General features: G+C 40.9%; 1 protein-coding gene across 4 annotated transcripts; it reads left to right on the plus strand.

The window, feature by feature from the left end:
- The first annotated feature begins 2,157 nt into the window (after positions 1-2,157).
- Positions 2,158-25,175, plus strand: LBR (lamin B receptor). Of its 4 annotated transcripts, none has more exons than XM_035111430.3 (14): positions 2,158-2,387; positions 9,121-9,293; positions 10,965-11,162; positions 11,882-11,965; positions 12,480-12,660; positions 13,543-13,736; positions 14,415-14,469; positions 16,334-16,528; positions 17,062-17,165; positions 17,589-17,714; positions 18,784-18,952; positions 21,456-21,536; positions 21,646-21,768; positions 22,938-25,175. In XM_035111430.3, exons 2-14 carry the CDS (start codon positions 9,129-9,131, stop codon positions 23,096-23,098), a joined length of 1,836 nt encoding a protein of 611 aa, XP_034967321.3. In that variant the 5' UTR covers positions 2,158-2,387; positions 9,121-9,128; the 3' UTR covers positions 23,099-25,175. The 4 variants fall into 4 exon arrangements, with proteins under 4 accessions (XP_034967321.3, XP_034967322.3, XP_088522772.1 ...); XM_035111431.3 differs by lacking the exon at positions 2,158-2,387 and adding an exon at positions 2,491-2,705; XM_088666646.1 differs by lacking the exon at positions 2,158-2,387 and adding an exon at positions 2,650-2,768.
- The last annotated feature ends 867 nt before the right edge of the window (positions 25,176-26,042 follow it).

Consider the following 26,042-nt stretch of genomic DNA (forward strand, 5'->3'; position numbering starts at 1 on the left):
TGCTAAATATTTTTTTAAAGAATTGCATGTCTTTTGTTTTCATGCCATGTGTATTGCTTGACTGTCTTTAATGTTTGCTTGTTACACCGGCTGGATGAAGGCTTTTAGAGGCACCAAGCACTGAAAAGGTTATGGTGCCACCACCATGTAATTCAAAATGAAAACAATCCTAAACCATAACATTAAATTTTATTTTTCAAAATAATTAGATTATACATTTTAATCTGCCTTAGCACACCAATGGCCAGTTCAATAACATATTTAGGTGCTGAGCTAATGAAGGTTAGTCAGGACTTACACTGTAAACCTATGAGTGCCCAGAATGTTTCCTGATGGGCCGCCAGAAACCAAATGGTTAGGTTGTACTCAGGTGACAAGCAAATAAGTAGGCTGTGGTAGCCTTAGAAGCCACTCACTGAAACATCACATGTGCTAAACCTGTGGCACCCGCCCTGTGGAATGCCCCTCCAACAGATGTCAAGGAAATAAGCAGCTATCCTATTTTTAAAAGACACCTGAAGGCAGCCCTGTTTAGGGAAGTATTTAATATTTAATGCTGTATTGTTTTAATATTTGATTGGGAACCACCCAGAGTGGCTGGGGAGACTCAGCCAGATGGGCAGGGTACAAATAAATTATTATTATTAATTATTATTATTATTATTATTACACACACCCCATATGCACTAACAAGCTTCCACAGCAGCAGTGACTGCAGCTGTAACAAGCTGTTTTTACATTTGGGATTTGATTGTGACAATAGCATGGGAACTGGAGGTGGGGAAAACTTGCATGCATAAGCAGCACTTATTTCACAATAAACTCCCATCTGGAAGCATTCGTACATGGTTGCTGTCCTGACTGAATTCAGGCCTTAGGTAGGCATATGCCAGGGGTAAAACTAGGCTATTGCCATATTTCAAAAGGTGAAAATCCAGACACAAAAGTTGTTGAGCTCTTTTTGCAGGGAGGGGTGGTGGCGGCATATGCATAGGATAGGATTGCAGCTGGTTCAATATGCCAATATGCTGGGACTTAAGACACATAGCTGCTATGCTAGCTGAATAGCCACTATTACCAATACATGTTCAACAGGGAAGGGAGGGAAAACACAACCTGAAAATGCAAAAATGGCAGGTGTCTTGCCACCCTGCCTCACTGCCACACCAGGTGACACCACAGCACTTCCAGACTCACTGGCAGCCAGCAGCAAACCTTACAAGCTCCCAAACAGAGGTTTGAACCCCCTTATGTGCCTCACACAATCCTTACAGAGCCAGCCTATTTTTAGTTCGTCTCTTCTCTTGTTCCCTATTGCTATGTTTATGGGTTGGTTTTATATTGCATTTATATAGTTAGTCAGACTTTTGATCATCGCCTTGGAATCTTTGATGAAAGGCATTCAAGAAAATAAACGTGTACAGTAGCACGGTCGTTTCGAAAAGAGGGTCACGCTCGTTCTCTCTACCGTGGGAGCCATGGGGCAGAGGACAGCACTGCGGGTTAAAGAGACCATCTGCTGCTAGAAATAGAAGAGCTGTTTAAAATTTCGGACGTATCCAATTCAGTCACAGTAAGGCACCAGTCGCAAATGGTTCGGTATATGCGAAGCTCTTCAATTTTTAGGGCGTGCGGCTGCACCGCCTTGGACTTCCTGCATCTTTTGTTTTTCTTGGCATAAAGCGGTTCAGTGCACAGGGACTGGGTGTGCGGGTGTTGTCTGATCTGCGCTGACAGAAGCGTGAGCGGATTGCTTTGCACACCCACCCAAACTCCCAGCGTGCGCGTTAAAACTATGCTTCGCCATCCACAGTGGGAGCGGGAATTTTGGGGCGGCGTCCCCACCATCCTGGATTTCATCCGAGAGAACCCGACACGTTTGCATCTGTTCAGATGTGCAAAGTTGAAGGAGAGCCCGCTACCCTTTCCATCGCTCGGCGAGAGCCGGACGAGCTGCCGCGAGGAACTTTTGAGAGGAGGCGGGTCGTTTTGGCGCTGCGCTACAAGATTTTCAACTCCCCGGAGTGAACTATGTCAACTGACTGAAGCTGAGGCACAACTTGGACCGGAACTCGGGAGGTTGAGCGTCGGGGCGCGAGAGGGAGGAACGCGCCACCGACTCTCAGCCAATGGGAGGCCGCCGAGACGGATTCAAACGCCGCGGCTTGGCCAATGGCGGCGGTTGGCGCCTCGCCTTTCGCGCCTCCCAGCGGGACCCGGGGGAGGGATTTGTAACGTTGCCCGCTATCGCTCCCGTAACCGTCGCTTGAGGCGGTTGGGTCTTGCTGCCCTTGAGTTCGCCCCCTTCCTTCGCCCGCTTGCCCAGGCTTCGTATTGTTCGGCGGAGGCCTCCGTGCCAGACGACGCGGCGGGGGCACAGCGACCAGGTGAGGACGCGTTGTTTGCGGGCCGGGACACACCCCTTCGGCGCCTTTCCTGCGAGGGAGGGTACCGGGCGGTCGCCGCCTCCTTCTGCTCCCTCCCTCCTCTCCCTCCGCCTCCATTTTCTGAGGCCTGGGTGCCTCTTTCCCCCACAGCCGTCGCTCCGCGTCCCCCCTCGTCCTTTCGCCAGGCTCTGGTTTCGAGAGCCGCGCGTCGCTTCTCTTTACTCCCCCCACCCGCGAGGCGCCTGTAACGAACTCCTCAAGAGACCTCCGGCTAAGTTTCTCTCGTGGGCCGTTTGGGGCGCCGCAGAGCTTGCGAGAGTGAGTTGTCCTCCCCTCTTTGCGGAAAGCGGATCCCGCCCCTGAGAGCCGCGGAGCGAAAAGGTCGGAGAGCATCGCAGGCACCTCGCGACACATGCGGGCTCTGGAAGTAATGGCAGCAGCTCTCGAGGGCTGCCATGCTAAGCATCTTTACCAGGGGGTCAGCTCCACGGAACTTGGTGGAACTTGTTTTAGAATAATATTCCCGATAGGATGGAAGTTCATCTTTTTAATAATAATAATAATAATAATGTTTATCTCCGGCTCTGACGTATGCACTCTTCTCGTTTGTAGTTTCTGGGGAGAAGTGAATAGAGGACACTTACTTATTTCATTTCTATTCCACTTTTCCTCCAAGAAGCTCAAAATCTTGTGCGTGATTGTTGCGCTCCCCATTTTATTTTCAACCCTGGGAGGCTGAGACACAGTAGCCTAAAGTCACCCAGTGAGCCTTATGGTTAATTGGGAATTTGCACTGCGGTCTGCAGTTTTCCAGGACAACTCACTCGGCCTCTTGATTTATAGGTCCCCTTTGAAACCACTGCAATTGTGTGAATTTCATGTTAAATGGCTGTAAAACTGCAAATGCTGCTGGAAGGAATCCTAAGGCTGCAGTACTAAGATCATTAATTGCACTGCTGTTGAAGCTAATAAGTGGCACCATCCAAATTTAAAACTGGCAATACTAGATGATCTTTGGGGTCCCTTCCAAGACTACAATTCTATGATTCTACTTCTAATTAGTCTTATACAAAAACCTGTTCTGCAGACAAATGTGTGAAAGCTTTTCATTCAACCATGTGTATATGAGGATTTGCAAGCTGTAGTAGTAATAACATACTAATATTAGAAAATATTTTTAAAAATTTCTAAAAATGATACTTTCTAGTCGCCTCCCAAAGCCTTGCAGAAGGAAACATAGAGCAGTTGTCTCTAAGCTTGCTGCTTTTCAAATCACTTTGGAGTGATGTTAAGATCCAGTTATTCCCACATCCAGTGAGGGTCTGCTGCCAGGGCACACTGTGAATTTACCCCAGTCTTAGCTGTAGTTAAGGAAAGCACTCAGGAGCCTATCCTTCCATGGGATTGATATGCACTCCTTGAAGATGTCTCAGGGGGCTGATGGTGCACTCCGGAGTCCCAATAAATACTAGCCTGCAGACATCAAGAGGATTTTTTGCTCTTTAGTTTATTTTGAAGTGCATAGATTAATTTAGTGGAGATGTCAGACAAGTGCACCTGACATAGTCAACAAGGAGTACTGTTGCACAAAAATCCAGTATATAACATGGATGTGCTTAGTATTTTGTGCTTACAGGGCTAAATGTGTTATGTGGGAGACTTGTGCCTGTTGCATCAATCTTCGCAAGCACACCTGCAATTTAAGATCTAATTTTGTTTCATTAGTGTCGTAAATTGCTACACCAAATAACAAGCACACACTTGAGAAATTTGGTATCGTTGCAACTGTTATTTAATTCAGTACAGATACTATTTGACTTGCACTGTGTTTTTCTAGAAGTACTGTAAAAGTTTTCTGATGGATCTGTTTTGTGAGGATGAAGGAAAGGGCAAACATCAGCTTGGAAGGAAGTTATTTACTTACTTTTTAAAAATTTGCATATCACCCTTCATCCAAAGAACATAAGACATTTCACAACATAAAATTACAAAATGAGAACACAAAATACAAAACCCAACCATCCCTCTCCCACAAACACATTTAAAAGACCACATAATCTGCCAAAGGCCTGGTTATAGAGAAACATTTTCACCTGGTGCCTAAAGATACGTAATGAAGGTGCTAGGTGAACCTCCCTGGGGAGACCATTCTACAAACGGAGTCACCACAGAAAAGGCTGCTATTGTGTTGCCACCCTCCAGACCTCTTGTTGAGGTGGCACACAAAGAAGGGTCTCAAAGGGTTGGTTCATATGGGGGAAGGCAATCCCTGAGATATTGTGGTCTTAATCTGTTTAAGGCTGTTGATCTCTTGAAGGCCTTTGTAGCTGGGATCAGTATGGGCCCTGCTTTCCCAAGTCAGGTGGAAAAGGCCTGCAAGGCATGGAGCAGGTCTTGCAGAACTCATAGGCAAGATGCCCTCTAGAAGCCTCAGCTTTTGTAACTGGAGTCAGTCAGGGTCCTCCACTCCCAGGCCAGGTGGAAAAGACATTTTATGTGTCAATGTGTTCAGAATAGTTTCAAAACTAGCCTTAATGTTTTCTTCTGCTAAGATTAACATAGCCAGTAGTATTTTGGAAGTGTGCTGTGGCATTTCAAAGACTAACCCATATATGGTTGCATGAGCTTTTGCAGGCAAAATTAATCAGAAATGTGCCAGATATACGCAACTAAAAGTTTTAAAAAGGAGATTGGGCATGACTTGCAGTGATTTTGATGGTATCCTGGCTGTACAGGTCATTGAATCTGAGCTTCCACAGCCACTGCCCAGCAGATATGTTCTATGCTTATGATAATATTTTATTCTCTTCCTAACTATTCAGTTTTAAATGTGCATTTTATACTTTACTTCCTTTAGTAATGTTTTATTCTGTTTTTTTTGTTAACTTTGCTGTGTTAAATGTGCATTCTGTAGTTGACCTCTTTTGCAATGTTTTATTTTGAATTTTTTAAGATACCGGTAATATTTTAGTAAAGGTAAAGGGACCCCTGACTGTTAGGTCCAGTCGCAGACGACTCTGGGCTTGCTGTGTTCATCTCGCTTTACTGGCCGAGGGAGCTGGCGCACAGCTTCTGGGTCATGTGGCCAGCATGGCTAAGCCGCTTCTGGCAAACCAGAGTAGTGCACGGAAACGCGGTTTACCTTCCCGCCGGAGCGGTACCTGTTTATCTACTTATACTGCGTGCTTTTGAACTGCTAGGTTGGCAGGAGCAGGGACCTAGTAATGGGAGCTCACCCCGTCGTGCCATAGTAAATATATATTTAGACAGAGAGCTCTATAAAACTTTTATAGCCACTCCTAGAGTTTATTGTGAAATTGATTGTGATGCAAAATGTTTCAAATCAACCTTATAAAGGCTGCAAAAAAGAATTGACTTAACTATCCACTTGAGCCACTTACCACATCCAAAATGTGGATTTTGAACAAGAGCTGCAGAAAGGTGCACATTGTTATAGGTAGATTGATTAAAGGCTAAAGCTTAGTGGTAGAGTGCATGCTTAGCACCTGAGGTTCAATGACATCACCAGGAAGGGCTCCTTCCCATTCAGTGTATCTGACATAGTTGCACCAGTAATGGTTTGATTGTTCGACTTGTTATAAGGCAGCTTCATATGTTCCTAAAACAACCATTCTTGTGGCACCTCAAAGACATATCAATTTATTATGGAACAATCTTTCAGGAGAATGAAGCCCACTTTGTCTGATAGATGAAGAGAATTTTGTAAGGTAGGAGTTGAATGGCACTGCGATGAAAAATAGGAAACGCTTTCAACTTTTCTCAGCATATTGCTGAGAAATTAGCCAGGTGCATTTTGCGACTGACGTGGCTCCAATTGCGACCACATGGAGATCTCTGGATGCTAGGCCGGTGACTAGGAAAAGGAAAACGTCACTTAGAGCAGTGTTTCTCAACCTTTTTTGGGCCAAGGCACACTTGTTCCATGAAAAAAATCACGAGGCACACCACCATTAAAAAAGTTAAAAAATTTAACTCTGTGCCGCCCTATATTGACTATATAATTATGACTGTAAGAAACACTTGCCAATTGCTGTGTTGGTTGCAATCTCCTGTAATAAGGCTTCACAAGCCGCTGATTTCTCTGCCAGCACAATCCTTTGCTCAGCAAGTTTCAGGTTGAGCTCATCCAGCCAGCTTCTTTAAGTTTGTCTAAAACCACCCTCCCGTGGTGGTGGCTGTTGAGAGCTGCGCTCGCCCCGCGTCATGACCCGGCCGGCTTCCTTTCCGGCGGGTCAGTGTTGTTTGTTGGTGGCCGCCAGGCACGTGACAATGCAAATCGCCCTTCTCGTCGCCGCACGTCGCGGCACACCAGCCAGCGTCTCGCGGCACACTAGTGTGCCGCGGAACAGCGGTTGAGAAACGCTGACTTAGAGAAAGATCTGAAATATTTTCCTTGAAGCTTGAATTTGTTTTATTCTGGATTGTTTTATTTTGTTTTTTAATGTATTGTAAACCACTTTGGCATAGAAATGAAATGAATAATAATAAATCCCATTCCATTGTGGGGAACTAGGATTATATATCTGAGTTTCTAATACTGTTTACAAGAAATAACCATAGATAATAACAAATAATCCTGGTAAGTTAATTAACATATGTGATGTCATAAAAATCATTTCTTGGTTTACCTCATCAGTGATGAATGGTAGTTTAGTTGTTTCACATTGTAATCTGGCTGTAATTTTTTAAAAATTTCTACAACTACAACAATAAACAGGTGCCAAAACAAAAATTAAAATAATAGAAAAAAAAGAAAAAAAGAATGATCAACAACTACCCTGTCGGGGAAATAACATTCTCCCCCTTTTATTCTTTTGCATAGAGACTGAAATATCTGTCCTATGCAAAATGTACAAGGGCGTGTTGGCAGATGATGCCCTACACACCTGAAAAACACATTTGTGACTTGTGGCTATGATTTGTTTTAAACTGTTTTTAATACTGAATTTTAAATTGTTGTAATTTGCCCTTGGATTTAGAGCAGTGGACTGGCAAGAAACAGAAATCAAAATAACAACAACTTACTACAACAATATGTTGAAAGATGGCCCTGTGAATGAATCCCTGATACTGTGGATGATGGCATTATTAGGTCTTCTGGACTCTAGTTACAGTATTGCCTATGTTCCTATGTTTGTTAGGAGCTCCTCCTGTTAATTGTGTTGCCCTTGTGTCTAATTGTTTATAACCCAGTCAGCATGCTTATACTGACTTTGTAAACAACTTTGTATGTTGGTACGGTATGTTGATAGTAATTTGTTTAAAGAAGCCATTTCTCCAGAATCTATTTCCATTTCTTGCTCCACGTTTATTTATTATTTTTATAGATCTCTTCACTGTACAAAGCCAATGAGGGGTATATGCTTAAACCGAGAGGCCTCTCCCCTCTGCACCTGAAATACAGCTTGTTCTGTGTATTTTTACCAGGAAGTAAGCCCCACTAATTTCAGTGGGCTTACATGTAAGTACGAATAGCAGTGCAGAGTTAACAGTTGTGTGTTGATTAATGGGATGGATCCTTGTTCCAACCCTTGTTTATGAGCTAACTTCTGACAAGAAAGCAAGTCAATGGATTTTCAGATGTCACCCTGGGCCCAAAAATATTTTGGACCTGTCATAATATTTTTGAAATGGGGGCGTTTCATTGACATCAGTTCACTGAACTGACTACAGTCCAATGCTAGGTTAAGCAGTCTTAAGCCTATTGACTGCAATAGGCAAAACATAGATTGTAACCTCTGTAGCACATAGTGTGAACCTCTTGTACCTGTTTTCCCATTGTTTTTGTGTAGTTTCATATTTTTCCCATGTGTGTGTTGGACTAATATATTTGAACAGATGGGAAAATCCTACACTCTTTTTTTGCACCTGTGCAGCTTAGAACTGGAGTAAAATAATAGTACTGTGTAATGGTTGCTTTTTTTAATGCCAATTTTTCTTTTTAAAATGGGGTGTGACTATTATGTAGTGGTGACAATTACACTGTGAAATATGGTAAATACATAACCTAGGTCTCTGACCCTGCCCCGCAAGTCCCACATGGAGAACCAGGAGGCTTGCTGCACAAGCCCTGCCTCAGATGCATGCTCTTCTGTCGCTAGTTACCACAAACTGGGCACATTCATGGGCCCCAACCACTAGGCTCTGGGCAAGACCTTGCCATCAAATTTCTTCTCTGTCACTGGCTCTCAGACCAGACCCCCTCAGCTGCCGCCACCCTCGTTCCCTGTGCGGGGCTGCCTCATCCTCTGTGGGCTGAGCGCTGACTTGGACAACAGGCAAGTCCCACAGGCAACCCTAGGCCCACAGGGGAACAGGACAACAGGCAAGTCCCACAGGCAACCCTAGGCCCACAGGGGAACAGGAAGAGGCTGTGAAACAGCTGCGCCAAGGGCCATTTCATTTACAAAAGCAGGAAAATGCTGTTGAGCAAAACAAAATGTCCCACTGGCAAGGCATTTTCACCCCTGTGATGCAGGGATTGCTCTGGGGACTACTTTTAGGGTCCAAAAAAGAGGGGGTTCGACTATTGCACCGTGGTGACCATTATGCGTTGAAATACAGTAACTCTGGTCAAGTGGTCATACATTTCTTCCGTTTAGCTCATTCAGCACACAGGTGACTTTGTTTAACTTCATTAGACTTAAAGCATGACTTGACTTTTGCAACATCTATGCTAACAACTTCAATTTCTTCCACTTTTATCCCCAAGATTGAAACATGCCCAGGAGAAAGTTTGCTGATGAAGAAGTGGTAATGGGCCGGTGGCCTGGAAGTGTTCTGTATTATGAAGTACAAGTAACCAGCTATGATGACCGAGCTCATCTTTACACAGTAAAATACAAAGATGGAACTGAGCTTCAGCTAAAAGAAAGCGATATGAGGGTAATTAGTCTCTAGAGTAAATAATCATAACAAGAAGGGTTCATTTGTTTGGTTAGTAATGAACCCTTTGGGCTACACTTCAGTCATTAGTCCTAAATATTTGCTTCTGTGTATATTCCTGCAGTATGAGGATAAAACTATGGGGTAGTATCCAATGCACTTGCTCCATTAGCACAAGGATTTCCATTTGTATAACAGAAGATTCATGCTGTGCCATCCCCAAAGTTACTCCAGAATGTTGGTAGAACCCTCAGAGCATGTTGGGAGGCGCAGTGGAAGTTCCAGTGTGTAGCCCAAAGTGCTTGCACTGATGGAATGAGAGCATTGAATACTACCCATGGTTTGTAAAGTTGCACTATACATCAAGCCATTATGCGCCTTTTCCTTATTGATTTTGTATGTTTTAAGATTAGCCCATTGTAAAACACATTCTGTGCAGTATCAACAGAATTTTCCACATGCGGGTGTTGTGCCGTGGCCATGGAGTTTGTTGAACACTTGTAAAGTCATTAAACATATTGTAATGCGTGTACAGCCAGATTTTTAAAAATTGCTGGGGGCTCAGCTTTGAAAATTTGTAGTATATTGGGCATTTAGGAAACGGAAGAAATTTGTATCCTTTATGTCCTATGTTCAAGTAGATTCAGTAATAATTGCTCTGGTTGTATCAGTTCACATCTGACACACAATGTTTGGGGTTGCTGAATTTCTTAAAAATGCATATATCTTCCACTTCCTGATCCCACATCTAATCAGAATGTGTGCAGAATATTTTTAAGTCCAAAATGAACTACTTTGGTATTTTAGGGTGTGTTTTAGCAACTCAGGTATCATATTTATTTTCCAAACAATTGTATTTTAAATATATGTTGAATGTATGTTGAAATAAGCTGTGCTTTATTTTCAATATTGTTGATAATGTTTGGGATTATGCAATTTCATATTTATTTAGGGTTATCACTTACATAAATGCCATACATCTAGATTTTTCCCTAAGTAAGAGCAGAGCTGCACACATCAGTTTTCAAGGTTGAGCACATTTGTTATATTTTACTGCTAGCTTGGTTTTAGACTGAGGAGGCAGTTGTGCTTTACAAATACAAATCATAAGTCTCAAGCTTGAATAGTAAGGTGCAATACTATTTCTTCATTTCACGATCCACCAAGTGATGTTGCAAAAAAACTGAATGTAAATAATAATTATAATAATTATAATTAATAATAATAATTTATTATTTATTATTTATACCCCAGCCACTCTGGGCGGCTTCCAGCAAAATATTAAAATAGAATAGTTCATTAAACATTAAAAGCTTCAGATGTCCTCTAAAAGTCTGGTAGTTGTTTTTCTCTTTGACATCTGGTGGGAGGGCGTGCTACAGGGTGGGTGCCACCACTGAGAAGGCCCTCTGCCTGGCTCCCTGTAGCTTGACTTCTCAAAGCAAGGGAACCGCCAGAAGGCGCTGGACCTCAGTGTCTGGGCAGAACGATGGGAGTGGAGACGCTCCCCTACTGGGGCAAGGCTGTTTAGGGCTTTAATGGTCAGCACCAACACTTTGAATTGTGCTTGGAAATGTAATGTAAACAATGAATATTTTTAAATAGAAGATTTAGAGATATTAATAACTACCTACTAGATGGTAAAGCTAATGGTATAACTTTTTTTTCCAGTCTATGTCATCTTTTCGATTTAGAAAAAGTAGCTCTTCCTCCGGTTCCCCTTCAAGACGCAGTGGTAGCAGATCTAGATCAGGCTCTAGATCTCGTTCACCTGGTCGGCCAGCAAAACACAGACGTCGTTCTTCCTCTCAAAGCAGAGAACCAAAAAATGAAAAGAATATGATTGGGGAACCGAATTTGATTCCTTTGGTATTTGAGTTTATTTATTTTTATGTCTAGTCCCTATGTTCACATACAGATAAACCAAAATATAGAAAATTTATCGGCAATATAGTTTGACAGTAGCTGCACTTTTTGTAGTTTGGAATCACAAAAAGATATAGCAACTGTACCTTGAACAAACCAGATTTCATGCACTATTCAATTACTTCTTCCTTTGCAAAGAAAGTAAAAGGAATTGAGTACAGTCATACCTCGGTTTAAGTATGCTTTGGTTTGAGTACTTTCAGTTTAAGTACTCCGCGGACCTGTCTGGAACGGATTAATCCACTTTCCATTACTTTCAATGGGAAAGTTCGCTTCAGGTTAAGTACAGACTTCCGGAACCAATTGTGTACTTAAACCGAGGCACCACTGTACTGTCAAAATAAAGTTGGCACAGACATAAAAAAGTCAATTATATGGAGTACACCACAGGTTCCATATACTGATTTTCCACTTTACTGTTTCACAAATTCCTCTCCTACTTAGATTTGGAGACTGTTTAAACTAAACCAGGTACTTCCAAAAGTTTTTTGTTTTAGAATTTTGTTCAAGGACTCCATAAAACTTGGTTTTCTTGTGTGTCTGTGCTACACATCAGAAATTTATAAGCGCAATCTATGATTAGTTGTGGAATGGAAGGTTTTCTGAAAAAACTGATAATATTTACTACAATGGAAACACTCAATTCTTTTTTTTTAATCCAGAAACTAAATGAAAACAATACCCACCAGTTTAATGGGGAGCCAGATATCACAGAAGTGAATTACTCATCTCACAACATTCTAGAGGTATGAAATAATAGTATTCAACATACTCAAATTTCCATTGTTTCTGGAAACCTTCTGGTTAGATGTTTAAAGTTAGCTGCTCTTCAATCCTTGAGAGTACAATACCTCCAATAAATGTATTCCTTGATAAAATGGATAGAATGTAGAAAAAGGATCTTGAATATATTATAAAGAACTTTGACATGATAAAATGGATAGAATGTAGAGAATGGATCTTGAATATGTTAATAAAGAGCATTGACAAAGGAATAGGTTGCTCTTATCCTGCTAAGAATGACTGTATGCATTGTGTTGTAAATGTATTGATGAAAAGGAATTGTGGGGGGGGGGAGGTTTGAGGAAGAGGCTGGACCTATTTGGTATGAGAAGGGAGTGTATGGCAGTGTAGATTAGCAGAGTTGGGATCAAAGAAACTAGGGGTTTTCAGGCAGTATTACTTGAATGGAAGGATATATCCAGCAGGTGGTGCAGTATGATTGCAAATGACTTCCTCTCCCTTCACTATGGTTTTTAGCGCCAAAGAATTGAATCTGAGCGTGCCAGAGAGCGCATCCTCGAACGCTACAGTTTACATCCAAGGAAGGAGGAGAAGAGAACAGAAGAAATGTATTCAGAAGAGAGAATTTTAGAGAAACCCAAACCTGTTGTAAAAGTATGCATGAAGACAGAGGAACTAGAGTTTGGAGGAAAAATTGGTATGATAGTCTTGGAGTACTGCAGCATTCATATAGTTTTTTTGCAAATTCCCAAATTCACTTTAGTGGAGGGAAGCAGCTCTGTATGCACATCATTGTATATACAGAGCTGACATTTCCATTAGAAGTCAATTAGAGACCTCTCCTGGTAGTGGTTTCTTGAATCCCAGCATACTCAATAAATAGTTACATAATGAAAGTGGTTTTCATGAATTTTATTGCATAATTTCCCCCCAGTAATCATGCTTTCTGTGTGACATCAGCGGTATGCTTACATGTCATCAATATCTGGGCAAGTGACTAGAATTGGGGCCACAGTGGAAGCTCTGTTGTCGAACGCTTCAGAAGTTGAACGTTTTGGCTTTCAAACACTGACAACCCAGAAGTGAATGCTTCCATTTTCGAACACCTCAGAAGTTGAATGGCTTCCGAGGCATGTTTCTCCATTATTTCAATGGATTTTGCTGACTGCCCATTGCGCCTTGGTTGTCCGTTTTGGAAGTCAAATGGTCTTCCGGGATGGATTACGTTTGACAACTGAGGTTCCACTGTAGTTCTTTCCTCTTGCATCTCTGTGGCTACCTGCTGCTGGCCAAGAGCCTTTAGTACCTTAAAGTTTAGACAAGATCATTTCTGTGCAATTGCTAGAAGTATACATGCAGTCTTTAATTATGTCACCCATTTCAAATTGTTCTCCATTAGGCAATGAAAGCATTATATCTTAAAATAGGTAACAGTCCTGGTGTGTGGGGGGGGGGAGGGGGTGATCCTTTAGTTGCAATATTGTAGCTACTGAGTAGTTTGACCACCGTTTTTTCTGTTGTAGTAATGCTTTATTTTGTTTTCTGTTTAACTTCTGATTCTGTGTGTTTGTTTTTGCAGGTGCCTTTTTAATGATTTTTCTCCTTCCTGGAACTGTATTTTACTTGTTGCTGATGTGTACTCAGAAAGACCCCAGTGTTCTGAATTTTCCTCCCTCCCCAGCTTTGGAAAGTTTATGGGAGACAAGAGTATTTGGTGTCTTTCTTCTTTGGTTCTTTCTCCAAGCTCTGTTTTACTTACTCCCAATAGGAAAGGTAAAACTGTAACTATAAATTTGTATACTGCATTTACAAAAATGCATTTTTATTTTGTGTGTGTGACAATTTTTAAAAAATATTATGGCTGTCATAAAGCAAAACCAATGAAAATGATGATCTTGAGGGACTATATTTGATGAGAATGATCATTGGAATTTTCAGTGTTCCTACTACATTCCTGCCAAACAAGAATGTACCCAGTTCTATTTAACATCTATATTATAGATTCTATATGAAACCATTTGGATGGCCTTCAGGAGATCTGGGGCACTCAGCCCTGTTTCTCTGTTACATTTGAGTTAGGAGTGGCCCAGCATGCTCTAACCACATGTCTTGATGAACTGGATTGTGACAATCTCAATCACTCTGGTCTGCAGAGGCAGGCTTTAGGAACCATGCCATGGACTGTAGATGTACATCTAGTTAAAATAGTTAAAAACTATTTTTTAATAGTTTTTAAACTACAGATTATTATGCAATCAGTTTTATATCATGGGGATTATCATGTACAGTAATTGCAAGGTTTAGAATTTCCCCCCTTCTCTTGGCTAAGTGGCTCTGTTATTCTACAAAATGTAGAAAGGCAACAGGTTCTTTAAAAATGATTGTTTCCCTATAATTTGCTTTGCTACTCTTGAATCTAGGTGGAAAAGACTTTTTTCTTTTTCTTTTAAGCTTGTAGAAGGGACCCCACTTTTGAATGGAATGAGACTGGAATACAGGATAAATGGTAATTAGGTTTTAAATTCAGCATTACTTTTGAACTGGTAACCTATTTTGATAATGATCAGTTCACATATTTAAGCAGCATATTGTAATTATAATTATTGAGATTGCAAACATGAGAATATATGGTTCAGTTATGCCAAATGATGCTTTGGGTTTTCAGCTATATGGTTACAGCTGATTGTCTGCTTTTAATTTTCCACTTGCTTAGTACTTGTATGTAGGTGTGGTAGCTTTCAGTAATGGGCAATGGCCATAACTATAGTTTGTTTTATACTCCTAGTGCAATATGTGTTTAAATGGGCTAAACTTTTATTACACATATATTGTTGTATTTGATTTCTTGTCCTTTACATACTTGATACTATCGATCATTAGATTTGGAGCAAAGTATCACTGCTTTGCTGATGATATCCAGTTCTATTTCATTCCCAGAGGCGCAAATTTGGCTTTGTATTGGCTCTGGATGGGGTTGTGCTCCCTCTGGAGCAAGTACAGTCGTACCTTGGTTTTCAAACAGCTTAGTTTTTGAACGTTTTGGCTCCCGAATGCCACAAACCTGGAAGTGACTGTTTGCAAACTATTTTTGGAAGCCAAACGTCCGACAGGGCTTCTGTAGCCAATCAGAAGCCGTGCTTTGGTTTCTGAACATTTTGGAAGTCAAACGAACTTCTGGAATGGATTCCGTTCAACTTCCAAGGTACGACTGTACAGAGTTTGGGGGTGCTTGCTAGATCCATCACTAGAGACCTAGCTGACCTCAGTGGCTCAGGTCATCCATTACTAGCTTGGGGTGGTGTGCCAGCTACAACCATGCCTTGACACAGATAGCCTTGCCAAGGTGTAACATGAGTAACCTTACAATTAGTCTCATATAACATGCTATATGTTGGGCTGCTAGAATGTTTAGTAGGACTCTCAGTTTTGACAGCACTGGCTGCCTATTAGCTACCAAGTCAAGCTCAAGGCTTTGCTTTTGACATTTAAAGCTCAAAACATCTTGGAACTGGAATACATAGCAGGCTGTCTTCCCCCGTACAGACCTAGCCAATCTCTTAATATCTTCCAAGGATACCCTCCTGGTCATGGCACAACCAGCACATGGCCGTATGGTAACACAGTGAAAAGAAACCAGTAGATGATAGCACCCACCTTCTGGAAACGCCCCCCCCCCCGTGTAATTTGTGAGACAAATACAGTAATTACCACTTTAAAATGTATGTCAGAGCTTTCCAAACTGTGTTGCGACACATTAATGTGTCGGCTGCAGTGTGCAGGTGTGTTGCGCAAACACTCTTATAAGGGGTTAGTTTAACCTCCAGTGTGCTAGTGAAACTAAATTACTGTGTCACGAAATGATGCATGTAAAAAAAAAAAGTGTGTCAACAACATAAAAGTTAGGAAAGCTCTGATGTATGTGTTTAGCCAAGCTGGCCAAAAGCTTTCTGTTTATTTTTAACGAGGGAGGGGAGGGTTGGGGGGGGGCTAAGCATTTGAATAAATTTTATTGAATGTTGCATTATTGTTATTTTTCATGTAAGCAGCTTAATGTTTTTTATTATATTAAATGGATTTTTTATATATATAAATATGTCCCTTTGGGTTCAGTGTAGTTAATTCCAAGGTAAATGAATACAGAATTGCAGCCTTAGGGTTTTACATTGTGTATAAATATTGCCAAATTGGAAATCTTAAATACAAAGATGTCTGGCATAAAATTTTCTACCAGAGCCCACTTTATTAAGATGATTTAATTAGGAAAATGATTTCCAGTGTTTCTATGCATTCACTTACTTAAGTGTGTTTTAGATTAGTGATTTTTTTTTACTTGTGTCTCACAATCATTTGTGGTTTTTTTCTCCTTCAAGGATTCTATGCTTTTATCCTAACAGCCGTAACTGTAGGAATTTCTCTATATTTTGAAATGGAGTTTTCCTATATATATGACCATTTCCTACAATTTGCTGTCTGTGCTACAGTTTTTTCTGTGGTGTTAAGCATTTATCTCTATGCCCGTTCATTAAGAGCACCCGAACAAGAATTGTCACCTGGGGGGAATTCTGGTAAGTGTTCAATTGTGGAAGCATTCCGTGCTTGATTTATTTTATTTTTTGTCCTTATGCATTTCTGTGTGTCAAAAGCACTGTCATTGCGAACTACATTAACCTCTGTTCCTCTGCTCCATAGTCTCTGTCTTGGGGCTTTCAGTAAAACACTAAGAGGAATCATGCATTTAACTTCAAATGCATTTTATTTCAGAATGTTTTGTCTGATTTAATCAGCTCATGCTATTTACATAATTACTAATTTAATTTGCATGTACCTTGATAAAAAGCATTCTTATTGGATTGTGTGCTCCTGTAAAGTTATAATAAATCAAACTCATTACATAGAAGAATGTGTACCCACTTTTCTTTTCAGTGTATTTTAAGAATATGGGACAAGTTTGGCATAAGTATGTGTTGTAAGAAGTTCTAGACAGAAATCCTGTCTGACATTAATTTCAGTGGGACTACTTTAAGTGTGACTTGGATAAAACCCAGTAACAGAACAGTAGCCAATATTACACTGTGGTCCAATTTATTTTTATTTGTAGGGAATATATTTTATGACTTTTTTATGGGACGTGAATTAAATCCTCGCATCAGAAATTTTGACCTGAAATACTTCTGTGAGTTACGACCAGGGCTAATTGGCTGGGTGAGTAAGCGTTTAGATCTATTCTTGCATCATCTTTGATTTTACAAATAAGACAACTAAGTTCTTAAAATGAAAAATGTATTGCAGGAAAAGATTGCAAAATACTGGAAACATCAATATTATGATGACACTATATTGTATACTACAAACAGCAGCATTATCATGGCAGCATTAGTTGTACAATATTCATAGTTGCAAGTATATCTCATTTTACATAGCTGTTTAATTTATAAAAGTTAAAATACAAATATGGGAAGATAAATAGAAGGTTAAAGGGAAAAGAGCACACACTAGGTCAAACTCTGCTTATACATGGCAGGAGAAAAATGCTTTGAAATGAAGTTAACATTGAAACTTTTGTTACTCTTTCACCAGAGTTGTAAGATAAAAGTTGATTTTAATGTGCAACTTAATTTTTTTAAGGTTGTTATTAATTTGGCAATGCTGTTGACTGAAATGAAAGTGCAACATCTGAATATGCCATCTTTGTCCATGATTCTGGTTAATAGTTTCCAGCTCCTTTATGTGGTGGATGCACTTTGGAATGAGGTAATGTTTATGGCTATTTGGTAGGAATATTATTATTATTATTTTGGCCTCCTTTTGGAGTTTTTAAAAAATGTGGTGTACTTCTGCGAACCTTGTGGTTCCTCTAATTGTGCTAGTGCCTCCCTCATGTTTCTCAGTATCCCCATTTTGGTCATGGAGAAAACCATCTCTTTGATATGATAACAAGCATATGATTGGCTCATCATCACAACAATTGGCTGAAAAACATTGTGGGCTAGGCTGTTCATGAAATGTTTGAGGAAATTGTTGTATAACTTGTTCCGCTCTGTCAAGTGAAAGGGGTTGCATCTTTCTGTAGACTGCATATTAGTGGGCTTCTGGGGTCTTCCCTATGGATGCCAAAAACCAGACACCTTTCCCAACACCTGAAGCAACCTTCAGTGGCAGGGAAGACTGCTGTGGGCATTGGGGAAGGCATTTGGCTGTGTCTTGTGTGCTACCTGGTCTGCTATCTCAGAAGAGATGCCAGATCTTCTAGCTCTAGCAGTCTTGCTCTAAGGGTTGACCACAGAATGAGCCCAGGCACAGTGTCTGCCTGCTAGCTCTTCTTTCTTTGACAGGATGAGGGCATCAAGGATACAGCCCACAAAGTGGTTTCAGTTTTGGAATCTTGTACATTCTGTGGTAGCAATGTACTGTACAAGATTGGCTAACTTTCTTAGCCAAAAGGGTGAAGCACAAAATAGGTGGCTGTGCATTGGGGCAGGTTGTCTTGGGGGTGTGAGTGTGAATGAGATAATGGATGGATGAATGGGGTAAGGGTTTTTGTGTGAATGGGTGTGATGTTTATGAGTGAGAAACTGGTACTAGTGTGAGAGAAGGGGAAGCAGTTTTTCCTGTTTTGGCTCTCATCTGCCCATCTAGATAGCCGAATTGTAAAAGGCATTGAGAGCTCTTTGCTGATTTTTAGAAAAGTGTAAATTCAGTATATGTGTGCTTTGCTGCATATTTAACATGTACACAACCCTAACAATACAATATAGCGAAATTTTTTTTGCCATTAACAAAAATTCAAATCAGTACTAATTTAATTCGTTTAACTTTTTAGGAAGCTATTCTGACAACAATGGACATCATCCATGATGGTTTTGGGTTCATGCTAGCGTTTGGAGACTTGGTGTGGGTTCCTTTTCTCTACAGCTTGCAAGCCTTCTATTTAGTGAAACATCCAAATGAACTTTCTTGGTTATCAGCTTCTGCAATTGTAGCCTTGAATAGTAAGTGGCAATTAAAACAAAATACTGCTTTACTTAAAAGCAATCTGGATGCTTTCAGGGAGTGCTTAATAGATTGAAAATATTTGAATAAATGCTGAAAATCAATCAATCATGGAGTAAGAAAAATAAGCAGAAAAAATACAAAAATTACAAAATCATATAAGCAGGCCAGATAAGCAACAAGTTACCGTATTTTTCGGACCATAACACACACTCCCCCCCCCTAAAACAGAAGGGGAAAAGTCACTGCGTGTTATGGAACGAAGGCACGGACGGCAGTGGATTCCTCGAGCGGAGGGATACGTACGTCTGCTGACAGAGCCATAGCTCTCAGCCGTAGGGGAGCAAGGAGCAGCCCCCGCTCCTCTGCGGCCCCCATCAGCGGCAGAAAGTGTGTGTGTGGGGGGGTGACAAGCAGCCTGAAATTGGGCTTTCTCTGCTCCCTCCAGGGTCCCCCGCCAGCAGCAGAAGGTGCGGGGGCGAGAAGCAGCCCGAAATCGCGGCAAACGAGGGAAGGGGTACCAGGTCGCTCAGCTGCTTTAACGAGAGAGAGAGAGATCTCAAAAGATCCTGCTGATCGGGGCATTGGGGAAGCGCAGCTCAGCTGCTTTAACGTTTGTGTGTGTGAGAGAGAGAGATCAAAAGATCACGCTACTTAGGGCATTGGGGAAGCTTGCCGGCAGAGCTCTGCAGCTCAGCTACTTTGGTGTGTGTGTGTGTGTGAGAGAGCGCTCAAAAGATTGTGGGCTGATTAGGGCAGTGGGAAAGCTTCCCAGTATCGCTCTGCAGCTTAGCTGCTTTGAAGTGTGTGTCACGTCAACACACACAGCCATTGAGTTTATTCAACACCCCAACCCCTTTATTTGATTCAACACCCCCTACAAATACACACACACACCTTGACTTGATTCAACACACATACACACACAGCCCCTTGAGTTTATTTAACACCCCATTTATTTGATTCAAAACACACACACCCCTACAAACACACACATACACACCTTGACTTGATTCAACACCCAGGAGAGCAAGCCCAAGCTTGCTCTGAATGTGAGAGGGTTTTGTATATGGGGCATCAAAAGCAGCAAAGGATACATGCATTTGGAACCATATGGAGTGCATCTCTCTCCCCTCATTAGAGAATAATAACTGGGACTAGCCGTAAAAAGTCACAGATCAGAGACTAAATCCAGCACTAAATCCCACACTGTGCCAGCCTCCTCACCGCTCTGCCGGCAGCCTCCCCTTTCCCATGAAGCCCCGGGAAGGTTTGGGAGCGGTGGACAGGCTGTTCGCTGTTGCACCGCGCTCAGAATATTTTTTTCTTGTTTTCCTGCTCTAAAAACTAGGTGCGTGAAATACGGTAACAATTCTGTCATATTTTTTGTAAATAAGCAAAACTACAGTGACAAATTAAAATATCCAATTTAACCAAATACCTTAGTAAAAATCAAACACAAATCATTCATACAGGCTAAACAACCAATGATCTTAGCAATGGTTCTCACATTGTTTTTCACTTAAGTCACCCACTCACTCCCCATTACTCACACAAAGAGGGTCCCACTCTGTGCCAATGGACTCTCACCCTGTAGCTTTTGACTAAGTTAACACCTTTCACCCCCACTCTCCAACCCATTCAGACTCTCACCCTGAGTGGTATGAATTGTTGCCCACAAGCATCCACATCAAAAAATTCCCACCCCATGTCCCATAGAAGTAACAAAGAAAAAACAAAAGAAAAAGAGGGTGCAGTAAGTTACAGCTGGTTTTTCTTTTGTGGGCCTCAAGGTTGGAAAAGCTCCTTGCCAACATACAGGTGGATTTGCTCTCCTCCCATATCTCTTCTCCTTATTAAGCCAGCAGAATTAACCTTCAGGTCTCCTGAAGGAATAATATTTCATTGTCGGTTGAGAAAGCCCTTTCCTGACCCAAACTGGTGATGTTAGTAAATCAAGTAATTTTTAGAGAGGGTGTTTGCCATCAGAACCTTTGAGTGTCATTGTTCAATAGCATTTCTTCAAGGTGGAGTAGCTATAAAAACTACAAATAATTCTCCATCTCTATTTAATGTTGTATAGCAGTGGCTTTCAACCAGTGTGCTGTGGCACCCTGGGGTGCCTTGAATGATAGTCAGGGATACCGTGGGCAACTTTCTTTCTTTCCTTCCCTCCCTCCTCTGAGGCCCTCTAGTGTCTCTGCCTCCCAAAGCCTTGTGCAGCTGTTTCTTGCAGCAGCCCTGGCTACAAGCTCCCCAGGTGAATGGTGCCTCTGGGGCTGGCCAGGGGCCCTCCAGAGCTGAGGCAGCCTCACAGTAAGCAAGTGAATTTGTAATATCCACATCAATTGTACTCATGACTAGAAAACTGGACAATAAATAGATGCCCAAGAATGTTGCTCTTGTCATTGTTATTAATGTAAAATTGGAAAGACAATGGACTGTGTGCTGTTGGCAAGTTCTGTGAGGAAATAATAGTTGCTTATTCTTTATTTTTTGAAGTTCTTGGCTATTGCATTTTTCGTGGTGCCAATTCACAGAAAAACATATTTCGAAGAAATCCGAAAGATCCAAAAGTTGCTTGTAAGTACTGCTTAGGCAAATTGGTTTTCTGTCAGTGCTTTCTATATATTACACAGTGTGTTCTCTTCTGCTGAGTACAAATCATACTTATTTGTATATCATCATACAGACTTGAAAGTTATTCCCACTGCAACTGGAAAAAACCTCCTGGTCTCTGGCTGGTGGGGCTTGGTGCGCCATCCAAACTACCTTGGAGATATCATCATGGCTCTAGCTTGGTCCTTACCATGTGGTAAGATAGTAAAGTGTCTTCTAATGAAATCTTGCATTTTTTCATGGGTGGCAGGCCATCATGTGGGTGATATTTCACCACCTATTGTCCAAGGCAGAAAACAATTAAGAGTTGACTTCAAGGCTGCTTCCTGCCCTCACTTAAACCGTTCATTCAGGGTGGAACTATTCAGCTTGGACATTGGCCTTGTGAATTTGTCTGCGTGTGAGAGAGTGCAATCCTATTGTTTAATTTGTGTTTTTGCCTCTGACCTCTATTTTTCAAATTTTTACCAATGGTTGTTATTAACTGAGATATTAGACTTCTTAATATCTCTGGATGGTTGGGAGAGAAATTCATTTTTACAGAACATGGGATCTAAAACGGGTGAGGAATCTGGCCATCCATATACAGTGGTACCTCGACTTACGAAGGCGATCCGTTCTGTGGTGCTCTTCGTAAGTCAAAACCTTCAGATGTTGAAGCGTCCATTTTGCGCCTGCGCGATTTTGTGCTACTGCGAGGGCACAGAATAATAATAATAATAATAATAATTTATTATTTATACCCCGCCCATCTGGCCGGGTTCCCCCAGCCACTCTGGGCGGCTTCCAAAAAAACAGAAATTCTAAAATACAGAAATCCATCAAACATTAAAAGCTTCCCTAAACAGGGCTGCCTTGAGATGCCTTCTAAAGGTCTGGTAATTGCACGCGCGGCAAAAATACTTCCGGGTTTGCTGACTTCGTAAGTCGGAACCTTCGGAAATCGAGGCATTCGGATGTCGAGGTACCACTGTATTGCTGAACTACAGCTTTCATCACCCTTGACTATAGATCATGCTGTTTGCGACTGATGGGAGTTGGGAGTCCAATAGCATGTGGAGAACTACATGTTCCCCACCCCTGATCTAATTGAAAATTGTTGTAAGATCATGGCTAGGTGGGATAATACACCATAAGTATATTGTTCTGTTTGTCTTTTTGACAGTAAGTTCTTTTTTTCTTTATCACCATAGAAAACAGAGAAAATAAATCATGACTTGTACTCACAAATATAATGTTCAAGCTTGAAATTTAATATTAAAACCCAGTCATAAAATTTTAACGTTAAAGTGATGAACAAAAAACCCCCTTCTTTACCTTTTCAAGTGTAGAGTGGAAAAAATAACTGTTTATGTGTTCTTACAGGGATCAACCACATCTTACCATATTTCTATGTCATATACTTTACTGGTTTGCTTATTCATCGAGAAGCCCGTGATGAACGTCAGTGTAAGAAAAAATATGGCTTAGCATGGGAAAAATACTGTCAACGTGTACCATATCGTATATTTCCATATATCTACTGAGTGTCTTCAAACTGGTGGATAATGCACAGCTTCTGCAGTCAAATCTTCATTGCAATAAACCACATACCTCATACCATTGCACTTGGTATACATTAGTTCTGCAAAATTTTCTTAGAAATTGTGATCAAATAGTAAAGCTGCAGATACCTTTACCAATAGTCTTTTCTATATATTTTTAGCCATCTCCCTATTTCAAATTACACACTTCAGTTAAGCAATAAATTAGTTGTATAGCACATGAAAAGCCTGTCAAGCAATGTATATGCTTTGTGAAGCAGTCTGGATAATGTTAATTATCTGTTCTGGACATAGGAAAGACCATTTTAGGGTTTACTGCTGAAGATTTGCTTGTTTTGTGTAACTTTTGTGTTTTTCATTCTTTGGGCTAACTTCAGAGCCGTTGGCCAAAATGCACCAGAAAATAGTAAACATTACAAAGTCCAATGAAGAGTGACTTCCGATGCTACAGCTTTCTAATCATAGTAGTTCTCACTCAGGTCTGTCTCTTATAACTGGTTCTCTCAGGCTGAATCCCTAGTGGCAGTTGCAGAAGCAGGAGTTGCTTCTAGGGGGGCAAATGCACAGCAGTTGCTTCTCTACCCCTTCCCTCTGGAGAACAGAATCCCATTTTAAGTCTGAGTGATGGTTGTCATGCCTCTTGAAGTTTTTATGTAATAGTATTCCTTATACTATGTGCTCTAAAAAGTACGTTGATTTAAGAGAATATTTTAAAATCCCTTACAGCTCATTCTTTGAGAGTCTCAGACCTCAAGAAGTGCAAGTGACAAACAATGATACAGGGTGTGGCATGTTGTACAGACTATGAAAAAATAGGCAGTTTTTTCAGCTATTATAAACCATTGCTTTGTACTATAGCTTTTCTTTATATTGTAACATTGAAAGATTTTGTTGTACAGTGTTTTGAGTATAAGATGCAATTCTTTTTTTTTTTACTAAAACCATTTCCAGTATTTTTGAAAAGTTTTATAAAGTAATGTATTGCTATGAAATTGAGTTGAACAATTGAAGTGCTCATTTAAATATTGCAATGACAAATGTGTTATGGAAGTATATGAAATTTATTCAAAGTTTTGTGAATTGGCAGTGCTACCTCAAATGTAGGTTATTTTGCCTTTTTATACTGTTGAAAGTAGGAAAAATGCTAATTTTTCAATTTGCTATTTAAAGCAGCTTTTTAACATGATTAAAGTTAACCACTTTAATTGAACTTTTTAACAAATGTATTTTTGTATATTTGAGTTTTCATAGCAACTCATGCTATGTGGTTTGTAGCAGAACATCTATAAATTTTTATTGAATAGTTTTTTACTGAATTGGCTATAAGGTGGAATTATTTACCTAAATGGAAGGAATAATTGCCATTTTAATATATTAAATTAGAAAGCAGGTCTGTTGAAATTTTTACAGCTGATTAAAATTATCCATTTAATAATAGCAAAGTACCCATTTTTAATTTGACTATATTTTGCATTTATGAATTTGTAGCATAGTTCTTGATAACAATTGTTTTCAGTTTAATATAGTTAAAATGCATGATTGTGGATCACTGTAGGGCTTACTTAACAAATGCCCATATCCCCGTCTAACCCCTTTGGAACATGAATAGCCTTGAATGATGGGGATAACAGCACTCTTACGCCCTATGGGGATCAATATTGTACTCTGTATATTTTTATGAGCCATTTTAGTTACTGCTGAACAAGATTGTAAAATGAATGTGTGTTAAGTGGCAGAAATGATCATGACAACTTTCTTTAGCCTGCATAACTTCTGTTTAGAGCAGAAAAAATCCTTATAAACATTGAGTGCTTCAAATTGTGATTTGTTATGCAAAGAAAATTGTAGAAATACCACTATTTTCGTATAATTCTAAAATATCTTCTAAAGGAAAATGAGTAATCTTTTTATATGAGCATGTTCTCCCAGGAGTGTGGTTCCTGACTAATATAAACTGCAACTTTTCATGTTTGTTACACCTTTTTACATCTAAAATGTACTCTGTAGATTGAACTTCATAAAAAGTACCTTGCATAATTAAAATTTAATCTAGAAATGATTTTGTGCAGATGTGATTATTTACTTGGAAGAGACTTCTAACATTTTTGTTTGAATATATAAGTAGCTTTGATTGAAGATGTATCTGTGTCCTGGGATAGTTTAATTTTGTAAGAGTTCTAGCGGAATTACATGCAATCTACCCAGAAAGAGGTTGAAAAGCAACCTCTAGCTCACACTCCTCAGGAAATAAATACACATATGATCTCCCATATTCATTTGAGCCCTTCTCCTACTACAGAGGTGGAAAACTCAGGGCTGATTTGTCATGTGGGCAAACTTCCATGGCTGCATGATACAGTGGTGCCTCGCTTAACGAATGCCCTGTTAGACGAATTTTTCGCTATACGAATGGATTTTGCGATCGGAGGTTGCCTCGCAAGATGATGAATTTTTCTATGGCCGCTGCTTCGTCTTGCGAAGCGTGGCCATAGAAAAACAAACCTCTGACTCCGAAGTCCAGCGTGCAGCGAAAAATTGCCAGGGCTTTTTGCCGCCTGCCTTCCCCTTGGCTTGGGGAAGGCAGGCGGCAAAACACCCCCACATTGCCGCACTTCTGTTGGGCGGGGGGAGGGAGTAAATCCCAGATCTGTTGGGCGGGGGTGGGAGGAAATCCCGGATCTGTCAGGCGTTTTCGCTGGCTGCCTTCCCCAATTCAAGGCATCCGAAACTGCACCCCATGCCGGCTTTGCGCTGCGACTTTCTCAGGGAAAGCAAGCGGGTGGGCTAGGTGTCCCCCGCTTGCGTTCCCTGAGAAGGCACCCGGCTTTCTCAGCGAAGGCAAGCAGGGGACACCTAGCCCGCCCGCTTGTCTTCGCCGAGAAAGCGCGCCCGGCTTTCTCAGGGAACGCAAGCGGGGGACACCTAG

Source organism: Zootoca vivipara, chromosome 3, assembly GCF_965207765.1.
Source record: "Zootoca vivipara chromosome 3, rZooViv2.hap1.1, whole genome shotgun sequence".
Classification (NCBI taxonomy): domain Eukaryota; kingdom Metazoa; phylum Chordata; class Lepidosauria; order Squamata; family Lacertidae; genus Zootoca; species Zootoca vivipara.